At 42.8% G+C, this 24,761-nt stretch overlaps 3 protein-coding genes across 6 annotated transcripts; all 3 read right to left on the minus strand.

Annotated features, from left to right (window-relative positions):
- Positions 1-1,159: 1,159 nt before the first annotated feature.
- Positions 1,160-4,373, minus strand: LOC116225182 (transforming growth factor beta activator LRRC33-like). Its single transcript, XM_031587137.2, has 3 exons — positions 4,307-4,373; positions 3,334-3,509; positions 1,160-3,167 (listed from the first exon to the last, which is right to left on the minus strand). Exons 2-3 carry the CDS (start codon positions 3,475-3,477, stop codon positions 1,251-1,253), a joined length of 2,061 nt encoding a protein of 686 aa, XP_031442997.1. The 5' UTR covers positions 3,478-3,509; positions 4,307-4,373; the 3' UTR covers positions 1,160-1,250.
- Positions 4,374-4,570: 197 nt separating this feature from the next.
- LOC105906221 (tumor necrosis factor ligand superfamily member 13B-like) lies at positions 4,571-8,331 on the minus strand. 2 transcript variants are annotated; one of them, XM_031587140.2, is made up of 6 exons: positions 7,568-8,331; positions 7,349-7,397; positions 7,130-7,186; positions 6,796-6,908; positions 6,010-6,160; positions 4,571-4,862 (listed from the first exon to the last, which is right to left on the minus strand). In XM_031587140.2, exons 1-6 carry the CDS (start codon positions 8,030-8,032, stop codon positions 4,747-4,749), a joined length of 951 nt encoding a protein of 316 aa, XP_031443000.1. In that variant the 5' UTR covers positions 8,033-8,331; the 3' UTR covers positions 4,571-4,746. The 2 variants fall into 2 exon arrangements, with proteins under 2 accessions (XP_031443000.1, XP_031443001.1); XM_031587141.2 differs by having other exon boundaries at positions 7,349-8,331.
- A 113-nt stretch (positions 8,332-8,444) lies between these two features.
- LOC105906220 (ectodysplasin-A-like) lies at positions 8,445-23,350 on the minus strand. 3 transcript variants are annotated; one of them, XM_031587139.2, is made up of 8 exons: positions 22,747-23,350; positions 16,419-16,521; positions 13,713-13,751; positions 13,149-13,325; positions 11,761-11,795; positions 11,540-11,591; positions 10,118-10,239; positions 8,445-9,497 (listed from the first exon to the last, which is right to left on the minus strand). In XM_031587139.2, exons 1-8 carry the CDS (start codon positions 23,047-23,049, stop codon positions 9,237-9,239), a joined length of 1,092 nt encoding a protein of 363 aa, XP_031442999.1. In that variant the 5' UTR covers positions 23,050-23,350; the 3' UTR covers positions 8,445-9,236. The 3 variants fall into 3 exon arrangements, with proteins under 3 accessions (XP_031442999.1, XP_031442998.1, XP_012689789.1); XM_031587138.2 differs by having other exon boundaries at positions 10,118-10,248; XM_012834335.3 differs by having other exon boundaries at positions 10,118-10,248; positions 16,419-16,518; positions 22,747-23,349.
- Positions 23,351-24,761: the final 1,411 nt, after the last annotated feature.

Here is a 24,761-nt window from a genome sequence, read left to right on the forward strand (position 1 = left end):
GGGCGGCCCACCTCCCCCAGCCCCCGCCTGTGAGTGTGAGTCTTATTTTCATTTGTTGATAGAGACTCATTATTCACAGGTGTTCATGTACCCCTTTCTCAGCCCCATTCCGCCTCCCCTCTCAACCCCTTGCACACCTTTTAGCATTTTTCAAAATGATGCAGTGATTTGAGTTGAAGTTACACTCACTGTGCACTCTTGAAAGTGTATCACTTTTGGTAATGGTCCACATATCAGGCACGGTTTATCAAATAATTTGTTTCCGTTTCTTTATTGTAGTGTATAGGATTGTCACTGTATTAAGTTTACTAGAAATGTTTCAAATATATTTTCCTTACCCAGATTACTGTCTTAGGCTGTTTTCACGGCTTGGTCCAAACCGAGGGTCATGTTTTTGTTACATTGTTTACATTGGAAAAGGTTAGTTTTGGTTTCACCTTGCAATTTTGCGAGTATACTAATGAACTTTGCGTGACATACCTACATCCTGTGATCATTACTTAGGTGGACTGCGTCACCCTGTGTTTGGCATTGATTGGTTTGTAGATGGGCTAAATAAATGGGTAATAAAAAGGAAAACTGTCCTTCTCATTTGTCGACGCAGTGCTTTTTCAGATGGCATTGTGCCCCTTTATCTACTGCTGCCGCATTGTCTTTATATTATTCTCCTGTCCCCTCATGTCTTCTCTCTCTCATCCTCTCCGAAAATAAGTTTTTTCCCCCCAAGTTGACTTTTGATTATATTACAATGAAATATCTTGCCTCTTCCTCTCCCCATGTGCCACCGTGGCTCATTACCTGTTCTTTTCTTGTTCTATTGTTTAATGGGTGATGGTAGCCTTTCTCAACTTCCTGTAATTGGTCCAAAAGTCTGAACCATCCAAAAAAGTGTTTTCACACTGCAAACAAACCGAACCGTGGTTCAGTTTGATCCGGGCCGAGACCACCTCTTTTGGTCGGACCAAATTTTGGTCCTTTGGTCTAGAGACCGTGGCACCTCTGAGGCACCTTTCACACCTGCTATTCTGGTTCAGACCAAACTGAGAAGTCCAAAGGTCTGGACCAAACAATGTAGGTGTGAAAGCATCCTTAAACTTAAACTATATTACAACACAAGGATCTTCTCTTGTGTTGTCTTATACCAGTCAGACAAATGTAGAAGAGTGGTTGAAGACTTTATTGACCATACTATTAAATACTTTAGTGCCTTATCCGTTCTTACCATAATCCCACATTTTCTGAATTATAAACTAATCTGTGACGAGATTCATAAGGGAAATACTGCCAGCACCAAAAATGGAATATTGACCTACAAAATGGCTAGACTTTTTCTTTAGTGCATAACCAAGTACTACAATTAATAGAACTACAAACATGATACACAGAATAATTATGTACTGAAGGCCATAGTCCCTTTTTGTAATTTTATCAAAACACACACTGGTGGAATTCTCTAAAACATGAAGAGTAATGATGCGTTCAGTTTGATGGAAACACTTGGTTCTGTCCAGGTCTGGAATTGTTACATTGGCCTTATGTAGATGTTGAAGCCATGTGGTCTGACAACAGTTGAAAGTATTGCCGCTTATGTAAATGATAGATAAATGAGACCTTGTCATATTCTCTAAAGTAGTCAAGCTGTTATTCCTCACGTCCAACTCCGTCAGGGGGGAGCAGGCAGTTGTACTTGGAAGGCTCTTCAGGTTGTTACCAGATACATTCAGGATTCTCAGTTCCTTCATACACGCCAAATCAAATTGGGAATCAGTCACATTATTCTGTCCAATGCTCAGAGATTGAAGGGTATTCCGCAAGTCCTTAAGAGCATTTTTGGCAATGGTTAGGTGTTTATTGCCAGCCAGATTGAGGGAGACCAAAGGGCTATTTGCAAATACACCAGGGAGCAAGATCTTTATACCATTTTCCTGGAGGTCTAAGTGCTTTAGTGTTCTGATGTTACTGAAAGACACACACGGCATGTCTGGAGTTAGATCAGATATTCCAAATGGTTCTGCAGGGCAGGGTCTTACCCTATTACTTTGAAGGGTCATGGTCTCTATCTTAGGAAAAGTATTGGAAAGGATGGGGGACAAATACTGTATATTATTATCCTTCAGATTTATGTGACGCAAAGATGGCAACGAGTAGTTATAGAGATCTAACTGACTGTCTTTTCTAAAGGCATTGTTGCTGATATTCTGTAGGCAGTTGTCACTGATGTTCAGGATCTCCAGAGACTGTAGATCTCTCACCATCGTTAGAGGGAAGGATCTGAAATGGTTGCTGCTCAAGTCCAAGTGAACTAAAGGCATGATTTGCCAGTCAGAATATACACTGTCTTCATTCTCTGTTCCGGAATGCTTGCTTCTAGTTATGTCCTCATAAAGATGATTTGCTTCTGAGGCTGAGTTTGCCATTTCTATGACACCCAGTCTGTTGTTTTGGAGATGGAGATATTTCAAGTGGTTGTGTTTTGGCAGAATGGGGAAGTAGATAAGATTGTTGTAGCTTAAATCCAGAACTTCTAGATGATACACGTTTTCGTTATCATGTGTTATAAAGAACTCTATGGAGTTTCTGCTAAGGTTTAAATAAGTCACCTGGTAAAGTTTAAAGTCGCAGATATAAGCCAAATTATTCTGGGCCAAGTTCAGTTTAGTAAGCTTTTTCAGGGGGTTAAAAGTTCCTTCTTCGATTTTTGAAATTAGATTGTTCTCCAAGTTAATGACTTTCAGGTTTTTGGTGTTTGCGAAAGACTGGGCTGTTAGTTTTGATACAACATTTCCCGTGACTGTCAGGTAATCCAGTGAAGATGAGTTGCTGAGGTATTGTTTTACCGCCTCCTCATCCAGGTTGTTCTTTGAGATGTCCAGACTTCTCAGGGTTTGGAGGTCTTTGAAGGCTTGACTGTTGTTGATTATGTTGTTGTTTAGCGAGTTGCTTGCCAGGTTCAGGTTGTGGAGCCGGACCAAGCTTTTGAAAGCGCCTTTGTATATAAAACTCAGATGGTTGTAGCTTATATCCAGTCTCTCCAGGAATTGGAGGTTAATTGTTTTGAATTTTTGTATCACATTGTTTGACAAATCTAGTTCTATCAGCCCCTCATCCAAGCCCAGGGGAACAGAGGAAAGATTCCTGTGGCTCCAGGATGGCCTCTTAATCATTTTCTTGAACATTTAAAAATGCAAAACAGAGAAATATTTTTGTTTAGTTGGCAAAGAAATTAAGAAATAACAATTGCCTTGCATTTCTACAATATTTAACAAATAATAATCATCTCAGTTATCAGTTCAATATATATTTTGTGCATTATTCTTTTTTTATTAACCTTACCTTCAGCCCAGTATGTTTATCCTCCCTATGTTTGTTGAAGAGCCTATATGAGTCGCCATACAAAGCCATAAGCATGACAATAATCAGCCTTCGTCCAGCCATTCTCTCCCGTCTCTGACAGGGCAGTCTGTGGTGACTCTGCATGCTGCAAGCCTGGGCTTTTATACTGTTGCATGCTGTCAGAAAAAAAACACCGGGCAGGAGGTTTACTCACTGAGGTAATCCCTTTATTTGTCAACACATAGGCTGTGACACTTCTTAGTGCACGTGGGAATAACAAGAATTGTCACACACACACACTCTCTCTCTCACACACACACACACACACTGATAGACAGATAGATAGATAGATAGGAAGTTATACATACACACATAAATTATGTATCTATGTATCTACAGATATACAATATCCTTACATGTAATGAAATATGTCTTTTAAAATATCTTAAATGAATGAATGAATGGCCTCAGTGCACTTCAGTTCACTATGTTGCAGACTGTTAGCTTCTCATTTGTGAGTGTACTGCTGTGGTCAGAATATGTAACCTCAGTAGTAAACACAGACCCTTTCAGTGAGCTTTCAGTTTACAAACACGTGACACATGTTTTCCTGATCGTCCATCACTATGATTCATCGCGATCACAATAATTATTCCACACCATGGAGCGAAAAAAATACAGCGCGTACAGGCTCCCCCCCCCGCAAGCTGGGCAAATCTCTCTTTTGTTTGTTCCTGATATACTGTGCCATCCTGGGACATGGAAACCTCTTTAAAATAGAACGCCAAATAAACACGACACCGTGTGTTGCCGGTACCGGTGGTTGTGGGATGAAGCCGGAGATAGCAAACAAAGAGACAGAAATAGACCTATTGACAGAATAGCAGGGCAGAAAAAATCATAAGCTCTACAGAGACGTGTGTAGGTGTGCATGTGTGCATGTGTGCATTTATAGTAAGATGTAAGGAATTACCATCCAGTGTGGAGCACTTATAATATAACTGTCTAATCAGATCTTTGCTTAAGCCTCAGCTTTGTCTTCTCTTTTTTTTTTTTCCGGCAAGAATATCTCATCTCCGTTTGCTCAGTGTGACATAGTTCAACATCCTGTTTCGGGGAAGCAGTGACAGTGGCCTGTCACAGTTCACACTCAACCTTCCTGGTTTGAGGTTATCTGCTGGTCCCAGAGCCGGGCTTTGTCATCCATCAGCCTGACATTGGGTCTTAGTGATTGCACAGAGAGCAGAGCCTTCAGTGTACCTATTTTTGTCTTGTCAACTGAGTACAATAACACAGGCCCCTTTTTTGGTCAGATGAAAAGAGCACTGTATACTGAAAATCAAGTATGCAGAATATATTCCAGCCCATTCTGTGGTTGTCAGACAAGACATGTTAGGGGGGGTGTTCCTTTGTTTATTGCAGCTGAATGATTCCAAAGAAGGTTGATTCCGTATCCATGGCTACTTGTGTGTGAGGCCGATCGGGAATGACCAACTCCAGCTGGTCGTTGCGATCAAGCTTCACGATCCCTGTTGGGCAGAATACAGTGAAGTACATTATGACCCGAGGGCTGCAACAAAGGCATAGGTAACTTCACTCTCCATTCATGAGTAGTTCCTTCAAAAGGGGTCAGTTTTTTTCAGCTGAAAATAGGGGTCTCGTAGAGTTCCTTCCCTTTACCATTTTCCCCTTTACCGTGGTGTGGTCATCGGTGTACAACGCCTTGGCCAAAGTCTAGAGCTGACAGCACAGTAGGCACAGGCTACTGATGAAAGTTACAGTGTTTTCTTACAGGCAAATACAACAAGTTGTTTCTGACTTTGTGCCGTCAACTATGTGTATATATATATCTGTACAATATGGTTAATACAGCTTTGGACAAAAGCACCTGCTAAATCAGGAAATGTAAATGTAACAGTTAAGATGAGACCAACCAATACAACAGCAGTTTAAGAATGAGCTGTAGCAGAACTAGCCCTCATTGACAGAGCACCAACTGCTTTTAATGGGACTTCTAATACATGGACTTCAGTGATCGTATAGACTGTACAAAAGGATTTTTCTACTTTCATGTTGTACAGTAACTGAAATTTAAGCTACAGAAACTATAGAAACAGTCCTTTTCTAGTTTCTTCACAGTTTTTGAGGTAGACAGACACAGATCTATCTCTGTAGGGATCTTTTCCATGTTTCCATTCCGTATAATGACATTATGAGAGCCTGTCAGTGGCGAAAAGAAGTGGTTTACTTTGACACAGATTTGACATGGGATTACATTGTATAGCCATTTTGCGGTGGCCAGTTATAGCGTTCTAACTCAATACTGGGCCGATTTCAATTGTTAATTGTCCTTAGTAAAAGTTTGGATTCAACAAGATCTAAAAGGTTGAAAAATCCTGAAGTTTCCCTTTAGTGGGACTTCTAAAACATGGAGTTCAGTGATTTGGATGGAGTGGAATCTCTGGGAATTCTTAACACTCCAGCTGCATGGAACACCTATGTACCAGATGCAAAACATAGGACTCCAATAAAACTTTACTGCATATTGCAAGATGATAGAAGCATAAGTAATAGGCAGCGAGTGGTAGTAAACGAACGACCGTCACTGCCCTAAACCGTATGGGAGAAGAGGGAACAGTCCTGTCAGGTTAGCATGTGTTTACCATGTTGGCCCACCTGCGGTGTAACATGTGTTTGCGCTGTTTTCCGTAGGCATCTCCTGGAGGCAGCGGAACAGGTCTCGGTACCCTGTCTCGGTTCCAGACGCGTTGGCTGGGTGCTGGCGGATCAGGTGGCCCATAATGGTTCCTTGGTTGTGATACAGAACCTGGAAGATGTAGATGTTTTCATGTGTCATCGTAGTTCTGTTTTCTTTCTAGTACAGCATGACATTATTTATACAAAGAGTGCATAGGCACAGCTGATGAGAAGTCTTTGTTAGTGGCTACATTCTCAGATTTCTAACGGCATACCATTGCCGTGTTTACATTTACCCTTAATGTATTCCTAAAACCTGCAAAATGTAGATGTCTTTCTTCTGTATTTTTTTTAATTAAGCCTTTGTTAGTTGTCAGTTGTTCCCAGCTTGAAGAAGCCATACCAGCAAAGCATTTGCATTAACAGGTAATGTATTCCCAGTTACTGGCAGTGGGTAAACTATAATATTCAATTTTCTTTCTATTCAAGGAAGTACTTGATATCACATCTGATCACACCTCTGAAATTGAGATGAAGTGCCATTGCTTCATCATAACTAAGTATCATGAATCGCTATGGTGACATCTTGTGGCTGGTATGAAAAAGTGTTTTGTGAAAGATTTCACCCATTCATGATTCATTTGGTTTGAACTCTGAACAGCATGAGGCTATCCAATTTCCCTGGACCTCAGCCTACTGAATGGTTTTGACGGAGTGCAGTGCACGAATGCGCCAAGAGAAGCACAGTGGTATCATATACCCTACCTGGCCAAACACCATGAAGTAACTGTCTTGTTGGACGATGATTTTGTTGTCTGATGCAGTGACAGCTGAACCTTGGTGGATGGCAACCGTCCATGGAATTACCGTCACATTACCTAGGTTGTAATATACATGATGAATGATTGTGTGGGTATGTGTTTGGTAGTTTTGGATGCCAAGGAGATTGATACTAAATATTTATTTTTCCCTATTTTCTTCCCACAGTAATGTGTTACACATGTGCAGTAAGTGTATGTGTGTGAGAGGGAAACAAAGAAGGTCTCTGGGTGGTGGGAGTCTGGGATCTGATCATATAATAATTTTTTTTTTTTTTTACCTCTCTGTATGGGCTTTTCGTTTGCCATGGCTGTCATCTGCAAGAATGATGCCTGAGCTGAGAGAAAACACTGCTGTCAAAGTGTCACACTGCCTTGTTATAGTGTCTGTTTCAAGCGTTGGACATATGCCCTGCCCCATAAAATAACTTCAAAATCAAAATTTCTCATAAAGCATGACGCATAAATTGCAAACACATGGCCGCGGCGTTGGCACTTACTGGTCCAGACGTCTTGCTCTCGTTTGTTCCGAGGCCTTTTAAACGAATGCTGCCGATGACCCGCCAGTTGTTGGTAGGGTTGTGGGTGTTGGTGGAACGACACAGAATGACCTTTAGTTTTACCCCCCACCAATCATGTCATAGCATTAAAAGAAACAGCAAGTCCATAAATTCTGAATTCTGCCATCAACACTTAAACGGAATAATCAACTGACATACCTCCCACATGCTAGACATAAACAGTCCATAGCTGAACTCTTTCACTGACCGATGAGCCAAGGGGGAGTGAAGGTCTCTTTTAATTCCGTTGAGATCTGTTTTTAAAACCCTGACCTCCTGGATGAGGACGATGCTCAGACACAAAGTCACTACTGTGACTGAGACGAGAAGAGTGCAATAACTCATAAGTAGGCCTAATCCTGCGGCAAAACCCAGACGTTTCTCAGCAAAAACTGCCGATCTAACCCGCTCTCCTGTCCGTAAATGTGACAAAATCATAAGCCCAGGCAACGTTTCCTGTGAGATAAATGAATGTCGGCCTATTGCAAAAAAAAAAAAAGAGGAACTCTTTCTGTACTTGTGCTCTTGTAGGCTGCCTCTTACTTCCTCTTTGGTTAAGCGATCCCTATGTTGATGGCTAAGCATGTTTCCTCTATACCTCACAGTAAGGCAATTATGGCACATATTTCAACATCGACACGGCCAACTCCCGGTGTGCATAAATTGTCCGACGACACAGGAATTTACCATATTCAGTCTTGCGCCCCAGGATAAATTGGGGTCCAGCCAGAGGTTAGTTTTAGTGTTTGAGCTCGTCAGTCAATATGACTCTGTGGCAATAACACTGTAGGCTACGCTCTATTGTCAAAATAAAACCAGCCGTTGTGATCTACACACACAATTTGTAGAATTAGAACCACATTTAAAAAAAAGGATCTATATTTCATCTTTTGAGGAGATATATATTTTTGTTGACAGATAACTGGACATGGGCAGAAATTCGCAGACATGTGTCCAACCTGGCCCCCATTGCACAGATGAATTCAGCTTTTCAGAGACATCCAAAAGACAAGTGAAACACCCTCTGAGGATAACATTAGATTACAAATGAAAACGTATTTAATGTCATTGAGTCCATTCACAGCAAAAGTATATCCTATTTTATGTACATATATACAAAGTGTAGTGTAAAGGAGAACAATAACTTCTAGGAGTCGGTTAATCCTTCAGATACACCCTAAAGTCACTGTAACTGTGTAGAAGTGTCCCATTAGTGCAAACGTGTTGGCGTGCACAGTTTTCTTTATGGCAGACGTTCAGGTCAAGCAGAATGGTAGTATTGGTTGGCCAAAGAGACTTGAGGCAGGATTCTGTTCGACTGTCGCTACAAACAAGGCGTGTGTTTGTATGTGAGTGTGTTTGTATGAGAATGAGTGTGTGTTTGTGTGAGAATGAGTGTGTCTGTGTGTGTATTTTTGATTGCAAGTTCAGAAGACCTGGATTAAAGTGATCACTTTTCGGAAACTGTTCAGCGTGCAAGCTGTATAGGGTTACACATTTGGTAGTCCTCCAGAGGATGCCTTGCCCAGGGCACGGTGTCGGTTTGCCATTGTGCAGTCTGTATGTGTGAGTGTTTTCCTGTGTGTTCTGTCATGTGTGTGTGTGATTTTGTTCACTGGTATGTGTATGTGCGTTCAAGATTGTTCTGTGCGTATTTGTGCCTTCTAGTCAGCATGTTGGACAATATGACGGTGTGGTGGTCAAGTTTACTATCAATAAGTGTGTGTTTGTGCTCAATGCCCATTTTTGGCCCTACAGTACACCATCAATGTGTGTGTGTGTTAGCCTGTGTGAACATCTGTGCTTGCTCAGTTGCTGCGGTGCCCATTCATGCTTGACCGGCGGGCGGGATGTCCCCCAGCCGCACACTGCCCAGAAAGGTTGTGTGGTCAGTCATGCTGATCAGCGTGTCCTCGTACACCATGCGGATGGAGATGCGCTGGCGCGCGCGCAGCAGGCTCACGCCGGCCGTGTAGCACGTGTTGAACTTGCGCTGGCCCGTCTCAATGCTGCAGGTGCAACGCAGGAACGGCGTACGGTCCACCAGCACCTCGTAGCTGGCAATGTCCGTGAAGTTGAGGTAGTAAATCTGGGAAAGGAGAGACAGCGCAGAAGGATGGGAGAGAGAGAGAGAGAGAGATGAAGAAGTGAAAGAGAGTGATGGAGAAAAGGAGGGAGAACAAAGGGAGTAAGAGGGTGAAAAAAAGTGACAAAGACAGATGGAGAGACAGATATGGCATTAGTTGGAGAAAGAGTGAGAGGGACGAGATAATGAGAGCAAGTGAAACGGAGGGCGTGAGAGAGAAAGAGAGAGATGCGGGGAAGGGTGGGGGCATACCAAGACATACCAAAAAAAGAAATGTGTTTTCAATGTAATGATTAATTGGTCGTCGTGTCCATTCAAGTCTCACTCCATCACGGCAGCTGATGGTTTTCATACACACATTGGAATTCAATCAAGCAATTTGGAAGCTAAATCCAATCCATCTCCAATGCCTGTGCAGAAGCCAAATTTCCTCACTGGACCCCCCTCCCAACAGTCAAGTGTGAATGTTTAACTATGTAGCAATTCTACACTGCGGCTGTTTGGAAGACCTTGGCTGGAACCCCATTGTGTTTCTCTGACAGGAGAACACAGACACAAAATTGACATGCAAGGAGAGAGAGCAAGAGAGAGGGCGAGAGAGAGAGACCTAGATGCGTACTCACTTCTACCTGACTATAGATGAAGTAGATGCCATCCACCAGCACCTCCAGCTCGCCGGAGCGTGAGTGCATCTTGAAGACCTTGTGATGCACGGAGATCATCTTCCAGTTTTTCAGGACGCCCTCTGAAAGATCTCAGTGTGAGAAAAGGGCTGTCACTCAACACCGGTCAGCAGCGCAGCACGCAAAACAGTCAATTCAATGCAGCTCTTTCAACACACTGATCACGCACTGCATGGAGCTGCCAATGGCGGACATGGCCAAGTAAAGCCAAGCCAAGCCAAGCTAAGCTAAGCGCAATGCTAATCAACACAGCTTGTGCAAACTCAACGCTAATTTGCCCAGCCCAACTCACAGCAAAGATTACTCGCCACATTAAAGTGAAAGTGAAACTGAAACGCATGTACACTATACACTGTGGCATATCACATAAAACATCCTAATGCTGAGGTCTTGAAAAATCACACTGGAGGGTGGAAAGCATTCTTATTATTTTCTATTGTGTATCCCAGACGCGTTACCCATTTGTAATTGTGTAACCTTTAAACTGTATATCAACCACATTATTTTTGTGTCTTTCACTGAGCCTCCTAGGTAATTATTACTGACAGATTACAACCACTGATTCATGTTGGCCCCTTAAGATCACAAGATACTATTTCCTATGCAATGGAATAATTTACTGTGTAACTGATTTATTGTCAACACCTGATTTATTTATTTTTTATGCGTGATACCTGGTATCCCCCTAACAGAATGTTCTCTTAAGGACCAAAATATTCTTTTGAGTTGAACAAACAAAAAATGCAAATAAACCCAGCAAGCACACGATGGTCAACACTGGCCAGCTTGGCACTCAAAACATCAACACGTTGATCAGAACATCCCCTAATGTGCCAAACCCAATCCTGATCGGCACATCCCATCCAAACCCCAACAGATCTAGCCTGGCACAGGCACATTTAGTCACACTCAGTGAAGAGCATGTTCTCCATGAAAGACGCTGATCCAAACTAGTGTCAATCAGATCCTTCCATCCAACACTTTAGTGCAAATTTTGACCATTCAAACTGAAAACGCTTGAAATTCGCACAAAATCTTCTAAATTCAGGGGGTGGATTATCTCACAATTCGCATAGGAGGTAATGCAACCAAGGTGATGGAAATATGTTTATTCAGACCAAATTGCATTTCTGTTTAAATTGCCCTCGCAGTCTCAAGTTTTAAACCCACAGCTGTTCACAACTCCTCAATTGAATAAGAGAGCGTCCATTTTTTTATTACATAACTTAACTTTAATTGCATAACACAGTGGCTGGAAAACGCACACAGACTCGCACTTCTTTTAGACGGATTTACATGAATGTGCTTTAAATATGCAAACCCAGCTAGAGAGACAGCATGCATCAGGGATTTGACTCTTACCTTCTCTAACTTGTATGGTTGTTTCCTGGCCCTGCAAATGCACCACAGCAGGCTGCAAAACCACAAGGGGATATTAAATGAAGCACAGCCTTTCAAGTCCTGTTCACCACTAAAATAACCCACAACATCACCACAGATACAGCAGAAAATCTGAGTGTGTGTGTGTGTGTGTGTGTGTGTGTGTGTGTATACTGTGCATGTGGGTTTAGTTTAGTGTATACCTGGAATTCTTTTATTTTGCTCTTGTCCACAGCACCTGCAAAACACAAACATGTTTAAACAATTACTGCGTTCACTGTAAAGCTTTAAAGTGAACTGAAAAGATGAGAGTCTTTAAAAGGAACTCTCCTCCGAGGAAACAAAGGAAAGGTGAAGTGTGCGTAGAATGTATTCATCTCAGTGACTTCTCACTCAGTCATGTCAGATAAGGGTGATGGTAATGGTGTCCGACATCTTATTGGCTAATACCAAATGGGGAACGTTACTGCCAAACATTGCCTACACAGCTCAGACGATTAATGTCTGCCCTTTCATTGTATCGGTATTTAATGGAATAACTATTCACCAAAATTGTCCAAAAGTTTTGCCCAGTGTGAAAGGTCTGAGTAGACTCTGCAGAGTGATGCTATCGATGACTAACAAAGGGTTTGGTGTTTCTCTCTTTATGTGGAAACAACTTCAGTGTGCATGTCCCCCAACCCCCCCGCATCCGTTCTATCCGGACCCATTGCCATTCATCCTCCTTTTTTACATCGGAAGACGTGCCTTCCCTGGAAAGTTTTCATATTCCCAGAGCCAAATATAAACCATGAATGAATCATTGTGGAAAACACCCACAACTGATATGATGTATGCCTGCTACAACCGAAGAGATTGACAGCGGAAACACCGCATGTTGCTGAGTCTAGGCATAACACGTTGGACGATGTTGATGTTAGCTACCATGCTAACCACAATTATGTTTTACTTTCTAAGCAATGCCATGGACTGGCCTCAACCCGTTTCTTTAGAATAATTAAATCATTCAGGCCCCTAGAAAACATCATACTGTAATTACAAATTCTGCATGTATGCTATGTAAGATGAGTGGTCCTACTGCCTTGTGTTGTCTACTGTTTTCACTCTTATTGTTTGTTTGGTTTGTAAAAAATTTAGATTATTTGGCCCTTACAGCATGACCACAATGATGCATGTCTCTGACATCATTCTAACCATACTGTGCCCACACAGCAACAGAAACACAGTGCATGTCATCAAGATGGGCAAACCAACCCCCTACATAACTGTGGAAAAAGTGTTTTGGCATTTGTTTCACACTATTATTCTTTCATTCTGCGGTAGTGTGCCAATATATTTAGATTTCCAAACATTCTTTGTTTGCGGTTGATTGATAAGCAAAACTTTTTTAGAAAGCATCTCCACTTCACAGCGTGGTTTTAAATGTGCCTATGTGTTTTGCAGTACAGTATATAGCAAAACAGTACTCTATATGTGCCCCCGCAGCCACCCGGATGCAGTGCTTCTCGTATCAGGGTGGGCAGACCAACCAACCCCCACATCTGCTAATTCTGTTCCTTGGTTTCTGTGAATGTTCAGGTGAGGTCCTTACCTGCTGGCCCCTGGGGGCCAGGCGGGCCCTTTGGCCCAGGCGGTCCGGGTGGTCCACCCGGCCCATGGGCATTGGAGCCTGGGATCCCCGGAATACCGGGAATTCCTGGGGGACCCTGAGGGCCTGGGGGGCCAGGAGGGCCTGGAGGACCAGGAGCCCCAATCTGTCGCCTCCTGCCTGGGAAGGGATCGGATAAAGCCCAACATGTATTTAAAAATATTACAAGGTAATGGTCTACAAAATCTTTAGCAAACCATGTAAGGATGGGGTTACAGACTTGTATAAGTAGAGATTGTCTTGAAACTGAGAATTTATTTTTAAAAGTCATCTTTTACAATAACTTCTACAATCCATGCAAGGCCATGGCTAGAATGTGTTTGTGTTTCTTCACAGTGTTATGAACCAGAACAGAGAAACCAGACTTAAGCACAAGTCCCGAACAAAATGTGCTCTTTTGGATAACCAGCGAAAGCAGGATAGGGGGGGAAACACACACACACACACACACACACACACACACACACACACACACACACACATCATGATTCAATTAAAAACAATTACCTTTCTTGCCTTTATCTTTCCGTTTACCGGAGGAGGATTCTGAAACAAACCAAACAAAATAATAAGCGAGACTTTTCTCCACAATATAATTTAACGCATCTCCAATCCCAAGCTTCCTCTGGTCCTTCACACACAACCGATCTCTCTCAGAGGGGTCTAATTGTCTGTAAATGCCTCGCATTCCTCAGCCTTTTGTAGTACAGACGAACGCAGAAAACGTCACATAGCGTTCATTTAGTACCAAATAACTTCTAATGAAGCCTGTCTTTTAATGATGTGATCAGAGACTGCGGCATGGGCAGGTATTCGGGGATGCCTTGGCCCTCTCGCAGAGTCTGTGAGAGCAGATTCCCGTATACTGTATCAACATGTGCCTCGAGCGTTACCCGGCAATGGAATACGAGAGGTTAATTAGAGAGATACATTACCCTGCCAAAATCCTTTCTTTTGAATTAGGCCCAGATGGAGAACGTAGATGAAAGTGTGTGAGTGTGCGTGTCTGTGTGTATGTGTGCAGAGAGTTGTTGGGGCATCACTGAAATGTCTGTCGAACTTGTAAACTACACACACACACACACACACACACACACGTGCACACAGACACATGCATACTCTCACCCAGGCGCACACTAAAATATGTGCACTACATAAAAGAATCCTCTTTAAGTGCCGTCTTTCAGGTTATGCATATACCATGTCATTACAAACTACAAAGAACGCTTAACCTTAAAACACTCTCTGTTTGAGTCTTCCTCCCCTAAAGACATATGGCCAATGTTTTGCTTTTTCCCCCCCCTAAAACCTCATCTTCTGCTGGCTAAATAACTGGATGCATCCACATGATTTTTTCCTAATGAGCAACCTATCTGAAATCTGGTCCATGTTATGAGGGTGAACGTCTGAAATACTGATGGCTGTGTGATCTCGGGCAGAGATTACAAAAGCCTTTGTCTGTATGGTCCTTGCATGGGGCTGGGAGTAATTATTGTTTAGAGACTCTGAATTTTTACTGATTTATGGCAAATGTCTCACAAGGTGGGGCTTTTTTTCAGTTTAAACACAATCACTGGTCTTTCCTGAAGTACTCATTGTCACGCAATGTAATTGTGGAATTTTTTTATTTTTTTTGGTTCGCTCTACTCCCGCCTTTGAGATCACAGCACTGCACAACACTTCTCTCTCTCTGTCTTTCTCTCTGTCTGTCTCTGGCTGTGTGTGTGTGTCTCTCTCTCTTTCTCTCTGTCTGTCTTCATGTCCTGCCATCTTTCCCTTTCTCTCCATCTATAAAGATGGAATCACTTGGGGATGTGAACGATTATTAAAGTGTACGAGTATTCAGGGATTTACATGCATTCAAAGGACAAAAACATCAAACGCATATTACAGCGCATGAGGCATATGGATTACTGTTTGAGACTTTGCAGTGCAGAAAGAAATCAACAAGTGATCTTGGGGCCAGCAGACTTTCCAAACAAGGGATCAACCTGGCCTCACAGACAGAGAGACAGAGAGAGGGAGAGAAATGGTGTGTGCAGATCCCGTTAAATCCTATAAGGCTAGTGCTGACAGTAGTGGAGAACATAGGATAGTGAAAGCTGGGACTGTCTATAGATCCGTCTGAGGATAGGCCTGGTGCAAGCATGCATCGCAAGTGTCTCCAACACTGACATTCCTGAATTGGTTTAAAATGATGAACATCAAAGACACTCCATATAACACTGTCATCATTATGGTTTCTTGTCTGTCCTGTATCACAATCTCTCTCTATTTTTCTTTTTTAAACCACTGTTTGCTTTATTTTTGCACGCAAGACCCCCCCCCCCGCCTTTCCAAAGACCACACATAAATCCTGCACATCAATTCTGCCCTTGGACACAGTTCTGATTGTTTTACACTGTGGGAGCAAGACAAAAACAGAAGTTCATAACTCTTATATTCCGAGGTTAAAAAAATGATTGTGCACTGGAGTCTGGTTTCCGTGCGTACAGCATATTGACGGGCTGTAAATTTCACATGAAGCTGGATCCCTGTCTTATTTATATTGGGTTTGATTTGACCATATTTCACAATAACCTCAGCATGGGAGTCACTAGGCTCAATCCCTCCCAAGTGGATCTCACCAGGGAAGGGCAAGCAGTCCAGGAAGAACATCATCACCATCAACATGGACCACGCTATCGCTTGGCAAGAGAGCTTTATGCAGAATAAGACTTTTGGGGGGGGGAGAGCGTGCACTTCAAAGGCCCGGGATGACGTGCTTTTAAATGGAATTAGCGTTGCTGTGTGCAAACTGAATCATGCTTCACAGCCCTATCTGCACTGCAGCTGGGATGACTGGAATCTATCTGTGACTATTGCAACTTTGAGAGGGGGAAAAAAAAAACAGCCGCAATAAAATAAATGTAACCAACTGGCTAAATAAATAAATAATGCAAGCAGGTGCACAGGGGCGGTTGCAGACATTCCCTTGCCATTTGATCATTTGGGATTTTCTGGACAGCTTTCAAATAAGGGCTTTGAGGGGGAAAAAAAAGAAACTAATCAAGAAAAATGGAATGCAAACATTATGCTGACCGACTCTTCAAAGCACTTTAATCATGATGACGGTGGTTGAAATTCCTGCATTTCAAACAACTGCATCCATTTCAGATTGTTCTAAGCTGCCTTCCTTTTGTGGTTGCTGGATTGGCACATGGGGGCTGCTACCTGAGTCATGTCTTCGGTTGGTGCCGCGTTTCGTCCGCCAAAGTGTGCTGCCAGATCCCCCCGTCACCTGGACGCGTCTCTCCGAAATCCCCTCTGGTGTCTGCTTAGGGATGAGAGAGAAACAGACGACATCAATTAAAAGATGAAGAAAGGCTCTTTGGTTACTGCCAATTTCCCCAAGTGTGACTGACAATGCGCCTTTCAAAGTGAGCGCAAAGACTAATTGTCCAAAAGCGATTAACAAAAAGGGTGCCAAGTTGCAGCAGTGTTTATTGGATGCAAACAGGCAAAAAGAATATGTTTTTTTCCCCCCCAAATTCTTTGTTAACTTGCCATGTAATATGACACAGGAGAGATGAGGAACTCCATGACCCAACTGTCTTTGACCCCAACGCTGTGTTCTAATGTGTGCGGATCAAACAATGGCAATTTGTACAAATTCAAAAGCTACAAGGGTTGCGAGCCAACTCGCACAATGGGGGACAAGTTCAACAATTGTTCGCCTCACTGCTATGGCCCTATCCTGTAACCCGAGTAATTTCTGTCTGCCTCCTTGCCGTTGGATAGCCTCGCATGGGCAGCCCTGCTTTCAATAATGTCACAAAACACAGGAGCCAGAGGCCAACTTTTACAGTGACACCTCCGAGGAGCGTATCCATTTAGACCTCCCCTGCTTTTCGTTCTTTTCAAAAGTAGCCTAAATGACCCGGTACCAGCCAAAAATGAACTGGAAGCGCGGTTCTCGAGTGGCAAAGGGCGGATGGTAGAGGCTCATGCCCACAAGGAGGAAATATCACGTTTTATTCTTTCCACTGGGTGAAGAAGGGACTGTTGAAGCGGAGACCGTGGATGTTTGAGGGGAACGCTACAGATACAGATATTTATCAGTTGCGGTAAAATGGTTTACGAGTCTCCTCAGTAGAAAGTCTTTGAAAAAAAGTCCTTTAATGCTATATTAAAGGTCCTGTAGAAATTACCAAGGTAATGTTTTAGAGCAGTTTATTTATTGTCATTATCAGAGATGGTCATATTTACTTTAATGTCTTTTGAATGAGGTAATTAGCTTTGCAGAGAGACCATAAGTACATGAAAACAACAACAAAACAAACAAGCAAATAAACAACTAAATAAAGTGAAGTTTTTAAAAATGTCTAAACATGGAAAATGCATAATGATAAACAACTTGTTTGGTATGTTTGAGATTGAGGCCCCCAACAACTAAATTTAATTGTCATCAACATTCAGAAGTTAACAAAGAAACCACACTAAGGGATTACTAAGAACTTTAATTCTCAGGATACTAACCTGTTCTCCTCAGAGAATAGGTTACCAGAGACCTCTTTGTCTAGACTGTGCAATATGATTCTAAGGCTGCACCATGCCTTTATAACTCCACATACTTATGGAACCAGTCTACAATCTCTCATCAGTATATTTTACCACCAGTCTACAACATCCCATCAGTATGAGACGTGGAGATAGGTGTTAGAGGCTTTGTACCTTTGTACTTGTAACACTCCTGTTGGATTTTGGTTTTCGAGGACGGAGGGCCACAATATGCGGCACGTGTTTTGCGGCTGTCACCAGCCAATTGTGCATTGTTCTTGTATCCTGCTGCACATGATCTATGTTTGGGCAGTTACCTTGGTAAGGTTAGGTTGTTGGGCATGAGTTCTTGCATGTGACAGTGAGAGGATTGTCCGCTGTGAGAAGTCCCTAACCAATAGCACAAGGAACTTAACATATTTTCTTGTGTAAAACTACAATCTGAAAAGCCGGCATTTAACGCTCAAACTTACTGCATCGTGGGTGCACATGGGGAGCTCTTGTTGGGCAGGGGTACTTACACACGAGACGGGCCAGCTCTCGCGGTGAGACTGATGGAGAACAGATTGCGAGTGTGCACGATGGAAACAGGGAATGCTATGTTTGTAGGTGCCTCGGGCAACGTTTCTGTTCTAAAGTAAACCTCGGAAGGTCACCCCGTTTAGAGGCAGCACCAGCCGATGCTCTGAACTCTGTGTGTGTGTGTGTGTGTGTGTGTGTGTGTGTGTGTGTGTATGTGTATGTGTTTCTGTCGGGTTTGTGAGCGAGACATTACCTTGTGTCTGTTGGAGCTCGCCCAAAACTAACCGGGTTAAGGGGTAGACTGCTTGTGCTGGTCTGTGCGGCGTTACACAATTTAATCATTCAGACTGGCGTGATGCACATCTGCAATCAATTTGCTCAAAGGACACCAGTCGTTTGATGACATGTGAAGCAGTCTGGGATGTTAGCTTTGTTCGGATACTTAAACAGATATCATGGTGAATTTTCTAAATAGCCGTTTCCAAATATCACACGATAATAATATTATTATAATGTGATATTTGCGGTATAACATTTGCTCTCCTTCCTAGAGAGTATTTGTCTGAGAGATGAGCCAGACACCAAAATGACTGTTTACTTTTGTGCTTCCCCTACTTTACTCGACATTTGTACAGTTGAGAGGTCTCTCTCACTCCACGGGGAACAACCTAAGCTGTCACTGGCTTTCCCTGTTATGTTGTTCAGCGCCAACAGCAGCCAGACCCGTCAAGCAAATGTCAGCCCAGGTCCTCAGACAGCTGGCAAAGTGTTTGACCTCGCAAGCTTGAGATTGTGGCCCGCGATACAGCAATGTGTAGTGAGAGCGCACGTTCCCAGATGTTCCCACATTCGTTGGCGGCCCCGTTCATTTGGTGCGCAGGTGTCTCCACAGCATGCGTGCAGCTGTTGGCAGCCCAGGGTCTTCCAGTCGATGAAGTGTCAATGAACACTCAAACACATGGTTTTGCGACGCTCTTTATGGCCAACTTTCATGCCTGCTAAGTCGTGGAAATACATTAAAAAAAAAAACTTCTCAGCTGCGCATATTGATGCTGCAGTCTATTTTTTTCTTTTTTCTTTTCAAAGCATTTGGTACAAATTATTCACCATATTAGACTCATATACACACTGTTAACACACAGGGCCTTATTCTTCGGGAGTGCTGTTCATTTCTGTGCCTTTATGGTACATTCCATCTCATTAAAACCTGGCAGACAAAATGGCCTGATGACAGTATGCGATGGCAGGTGTCGGTATGCCATCAATTAAGGGACGCACTTAAAAAAAGAAAAGAAAAGAAAGAAAGAAAGAAAGAAAGAGAGAGAGAGAGAAAGAAAGAAAGAAAGAAAAACTATTAATTAAAGCAGTCTTAAATCTTCAAAGCTGAGCTGTCTTGCAGCTTGGTGAGTGAGACAAGTCTATCACAGGCCACATGCTCCTGTTTGGCCTGCTATGTAAACTGCGGTATTCTGTAATCACGGTTGTTTAATGCACACATCTGGATCGGACAGCATCACTGTTAAATATTTACAGCTGCACCAGAGTCCTCCACCTCACAGAGAATTATCATCTGGTCCAGATACCTTCGGCATTTCACAGTGTTTTTTACCGGAAGGAGCATTTAAAATAACAAAACAACAGCTCCAGGTATTCAAAGGCGGCAGCTCCTTTCAAGTACAAACAAAGATGTGGCTGCATTAGTTATTTTCGAAACGTGAATCACCTTCACAAAGTGAAGTAATCACCTTACAGCGCGGACACAGAATGTGTAGTAGTACTGAGTGGGAAAAGAAAATGGAAGGGACCGAGCTGGGAGGGATTACATTCTGGACAAAAGAAGCATAAATCTGAGTTTAGCTTTGGAGAAAGGAGGTTGGCAAACATAGCATGTAGCATGAAACGCTGACTGGACAAGTGATTTTATGTGAAAGTCAATAAAGAACCAACCAAAGCCATGGACTTAATTGCCCCACCCTGGAAGACAGTCCCTGTGAGACAACCATATGGTTCATGAGCACTTCTCTGGACAATGAAAGGAAAAAAACACTTTATGGATGAGTTATCCCTCCCTAAGAGCCAGACAAAATGAGTTTCTCAGCACGTAGTCTCCGAGCTGACACTACAACTGTTCCAGTCTGAGATCCCATCTGAGGATGACACCAGAGAGAGGGGACACGGGGAGGCTGTGGGACTCTGAATGTGTTTCTCACTAAGTCACAGCGTGTGATCTCACCCCTGCCGAAGCGCTCACTCGCTCGGCTCGCAGCCCAGCGGCCAATGACACATCCAAAGCCGGAGAGAGTGGGAAAGCAGGAGAGAGCGAGGGAGAGAGAGGGAGGGAGAGAAAAGGAAAAAAGAGAGAGAGGGAGTGACAATAAGCACTAACAGGAGGTCGAGTCAGTGCGTTAAACCCCACAAAAGCCTCTCTGGTCCACTGACCCCCTCCTGACCTCCCCGTGCTGATGACGAGAGGTGAGTCCTGGTAACAGGGTCATGTAAACAGTTCCGTACCTGGGACTCACATCTGACTGCAACTAAATGGAGGCAGACCTCAACGTCTCCTGAAGTTCTCCTCTCCTTATGAACCCCAGCCTTTTACTCTCCCTGCTACAGGTGCAGCTTATGGATGCAATGTTGTGAGTGAATAACAAAATGCATTAAATTAATATTTACCATGGATATTTGGCCATGATGCTACTGTTACAGAAATTTGACTGGTTCCTTCTCCAACATGTATTTTCTTCTCACGTTTCTGTAGTCTCTCATGTTTCTGCACTATGTTGGAATCTCAATTGAAAGGCTGAATAAGAAATCTGAATGAACGTCAACCCTGCATCTAACGGCCTAAAATGGCTTTGCCTACATTTGCCTTTTTTATCACGAGGTGGTGAACTCTTTGCCTTGACATGTGTCTGAGACCTGTCCTTTTTGGATTCACAATAATTTACAGATTAGAAGCGGTGAAATTGGACAGAGAATGAGACCAAAGGTCAGGGAGGTGACAGACAAAGAGACAAACACAGAAAACAGATTGAAATGGCAGAGCATTGAAAAGGCAATCATCTCATACCATGGTGGTCAGAGAAGGACCAGTGTCTTATCAGGAACTGAACGTCATTATGTTCCACCTTTTCCTTCTCTCGCAAAATATTACATCTAGACACTTTACAAGTTCAAAGATTTATCTTGCAGTTGAGCAGAAATATAGTGAGGCTGCATAGGGTATCTATTGTTCATAACCATGGCCTAATATTGCTCTCTTATTAGAGAGTACATTACCGTGGTAGCTAGAACATTTACATCATCCAGATGTGCTTCGCTACACACAGCCAACGGTTCTGGTTCCATTTGGTTTCACTTAGTACTGGGGAGGTTCATCAAGCTCCTATTAAAAGCTGACCTACATATTAGGGCAATATCATGTTGTCTTAATAACCTTGTAGAATAATTTATGTGCCTTTTTCAAGGGAGGCGTACATTCTTGCTGTGATCAAATATCTGATTCTGGCCTCATCTTAGGATAGGCTCTGATTTGTATTGTTAATGCATCCTTCTACTGTCTGGAGCTTAACAATTCAATCCCCAGGACTAGACTTTCAAAGCTTGACACTGCAACCGAATCACCGCATATCAAATTCAGGCTGGCACGTCTCCAAATTCCCAATGTTCAATCCAAATCCCAATAAATTTACACAAGCTGCTGCACCTGTTAGCAATTTGGCTAATGTTTTTCCACCTGCTACCTCACAGTCAACCGTTCATCCAATACCCCAGATGGCACGTAGTCTATTCATTGTGGATTGAAATATTTTCCAATTTGGGACGACTATAGACACAGATGAAGCAAAGCCCTTGTACTCATACCCGCACATCTGCTTTGCAGCAACTGAGAAGATTGGCTTTTCCCCACTCTGTCTTTTAAGTATATTTGCTTTATCACGCTCCAGTTGTTAACATTCATGTGTGACTGGTCCTGCCCTGTCTTTGAAATCCAGTGGCCTTTTTTCTTTTGCAGTGACCACTCTAAGACTGACAAATCTCATACTGTTCTACAAACAACCCCTTAATACCATAAGCTATGAACAATTTTTTGTTGGATTAACATACTCATTCTAGACTGTAGTGACGAGTATTTCTGACCTTGTTGCCTGTGGTAGTGTTTGCCCCCCCTCTACTGGTTTGTACCAGAGCAGCAGGTGCTGCACCAATGGGGATTTGTCAGGTTGTAGTGCTTGATCTTATCACAGACAACCATCATCATGTGCTTTCAACCTGTCCACTCTATCTGATCACTCAAATTAGTTCTCTAAACTAAATAGTCATTACCTCGTTGTTACAGTGACAAGACATTTATACCGTCATAGTTTAAGGTAAGATAAGTGTTTTAGTAAAAAGGGATGTCATGTATATAAATAACATATAAGGCAACTAAAATATATAATTTCATGACAGAAATACTACAACAGACACCAACTATTACCTCAGGCGGGCTGGGTTCAGGGGGGATGTCCTCTTCCGAGTCATCGGTGTGGTACACCTTCATCTGGGAAGATCCGCCGACAGCTGACGCCGGCTCTCGTTTCTTCAGTGCAATCTCCCGCTTCACCTCAGACCGTAGGTCCAGAAAGCAGGACAGGGTTATAAAGTGTAGCGCCAGAGACAGGATGAAAAACCCGAGGAATACGTTGCAATTGTTGCACCTCTTTTTGCACGTGCAAGGCTGATGGAGTTGAGGTCTTGACGCGCTCTCCATGAACTTGTCCACTAAAGATTCGCATGCCATTATTGACAGTCGTAGTAGTAGGATATTGCTATCTCGGCATAATCAGTTGGGCAACTGGTTGCAGTCGACAGGTAGTCATTGATCAATCTCAACTCAGTCGCGGGATCTGAATGTCGAAAAACACTTCTCTGACTGTAATGACGCAGTGACAATCGCGCACGAGTACTATATTTGCGGTTACGCCTTTGTGGACAAGACTGTGGGATCCGCCTCTATTGTTTCTGATTGGCTATTCCACTTCAAGAACAGTTCCACACTATCAGAGTCACGGACTCATCTCACACGCTAAATAAGCATTCATACACGCGCACGCCCCTAACTTTCTATGTTTACTTTGTTATGACGTAGGCTATTTTAAGGGGTTACGTATCTCTTTTGCGGTGTGAGGCTACGTTTCATCTCTCAGTTTAACAATGTAACAATAGTAGTAACACACATACTATATATTTTTTCATATGCTATTATATTTGAAAATGACATAATGCTAATATTCAGAAGGCTTAAAAGTTTTGATATATGCAATTAGGCACATGTAGCCTTGTTTATTTTCACGACACGAATCAATCACAGGGAAAGAAAACGGAAAAAAGTTCACATCGTCATTAATGTAACCACAAAGTTATCATACATTTATGACTGCGCCGGTCCACTGATGCAAACAAAAAGTAAAACTGGTGCATGATCTCTCCCCTGAAATTATACCAATTATACCTTGTTTCGAACATTTGTTGCATTTTAGCGACATCTTTTGGACAAAGATGCGTACTACAGAAATATCAACAGTTCTCTTTTTCAATTTGCGGCTGAATGAATCACGACCTACAGAAACAACTCTTTCAGAATATGACATAACATTTTAAATCTTAGCTATTCCATTTATCCTACATCATAAAAAAAAAGATTTTGTAATTTGTAAATATGAAATGAGTAAAAAGCATTGCGGTGTCAATGGTATAACTGTTATATTGATGTTCCTCACTGCTTGTGTTTCTTTGATATGTTGATTGATGTAATTGTGTCCATATTCGATGGACTACTGTGTGGTGATTACAAAGCCTGGTATTTGGCCTTTGTACTAAAATAGAAAGCAATGCAGGCAGGCCTAAATCACAACACAGATAATTAAGGTGCATGTGTGTCTGTGTGTGTGTGTGTGTGTGTGTGTGTGTGTGTGTGTGTGTGTGTGTGTGTGTGTGTGTGTGTGTGAGAGAGAGAGGGGGAGAGAGAGAGAAAGAGAGAGAGAGGGAGGGAGAGAGAGAGGGAGAGAGAGAGATCGTCTGTGTGTTTAAAGTTTTTGCATATAAGAGCAGGCTTCATATGTTTGGTTTGTAGTGTAAATATCACTAGCGTTGCCACAGGTGTGCCCGGATGTACATGTGCCCTCTAAATCTAAAGCTGGCACACCCAGTCAGGGGTGTCACGACAGGGGGTCCCCGAGGACAGCTGGTTACATTAGTCCACAGGCCATACATTAGTGCAGGCCATAGAAGGGGAAGAAGAAAAACAAAACAGTGGTTAGTGAGAAACAGTTACGTTGACTGAAGTAGGTATGGCAACGGTTTAATTTGTCCCTGCAGATAAATGGGCTGTCAATTCTAACAACAGCTAGGAAGCATATATTGGCCCACTGGTGGATTCTGGTCAGCACCCCACTGCTGGTGTGCCACTTCTGGTCCGCTCTCAGACCACCGTCATATTTTGTTTAACTGGGT

This window comes from Clupea harengus, chromosome 20 (genome assembly GCF_900700415.2).
Source record: "Clupea harengus chromosome 20, Ch_v2.0.2, whole genome shotgun sequence".
Classification (NCBI taxonomy): Eukaryota; Metazoa; Chordata; class Actinopteri; order Clupeiformes; family Clupeidae; genus Clupea; species Clupea harengus.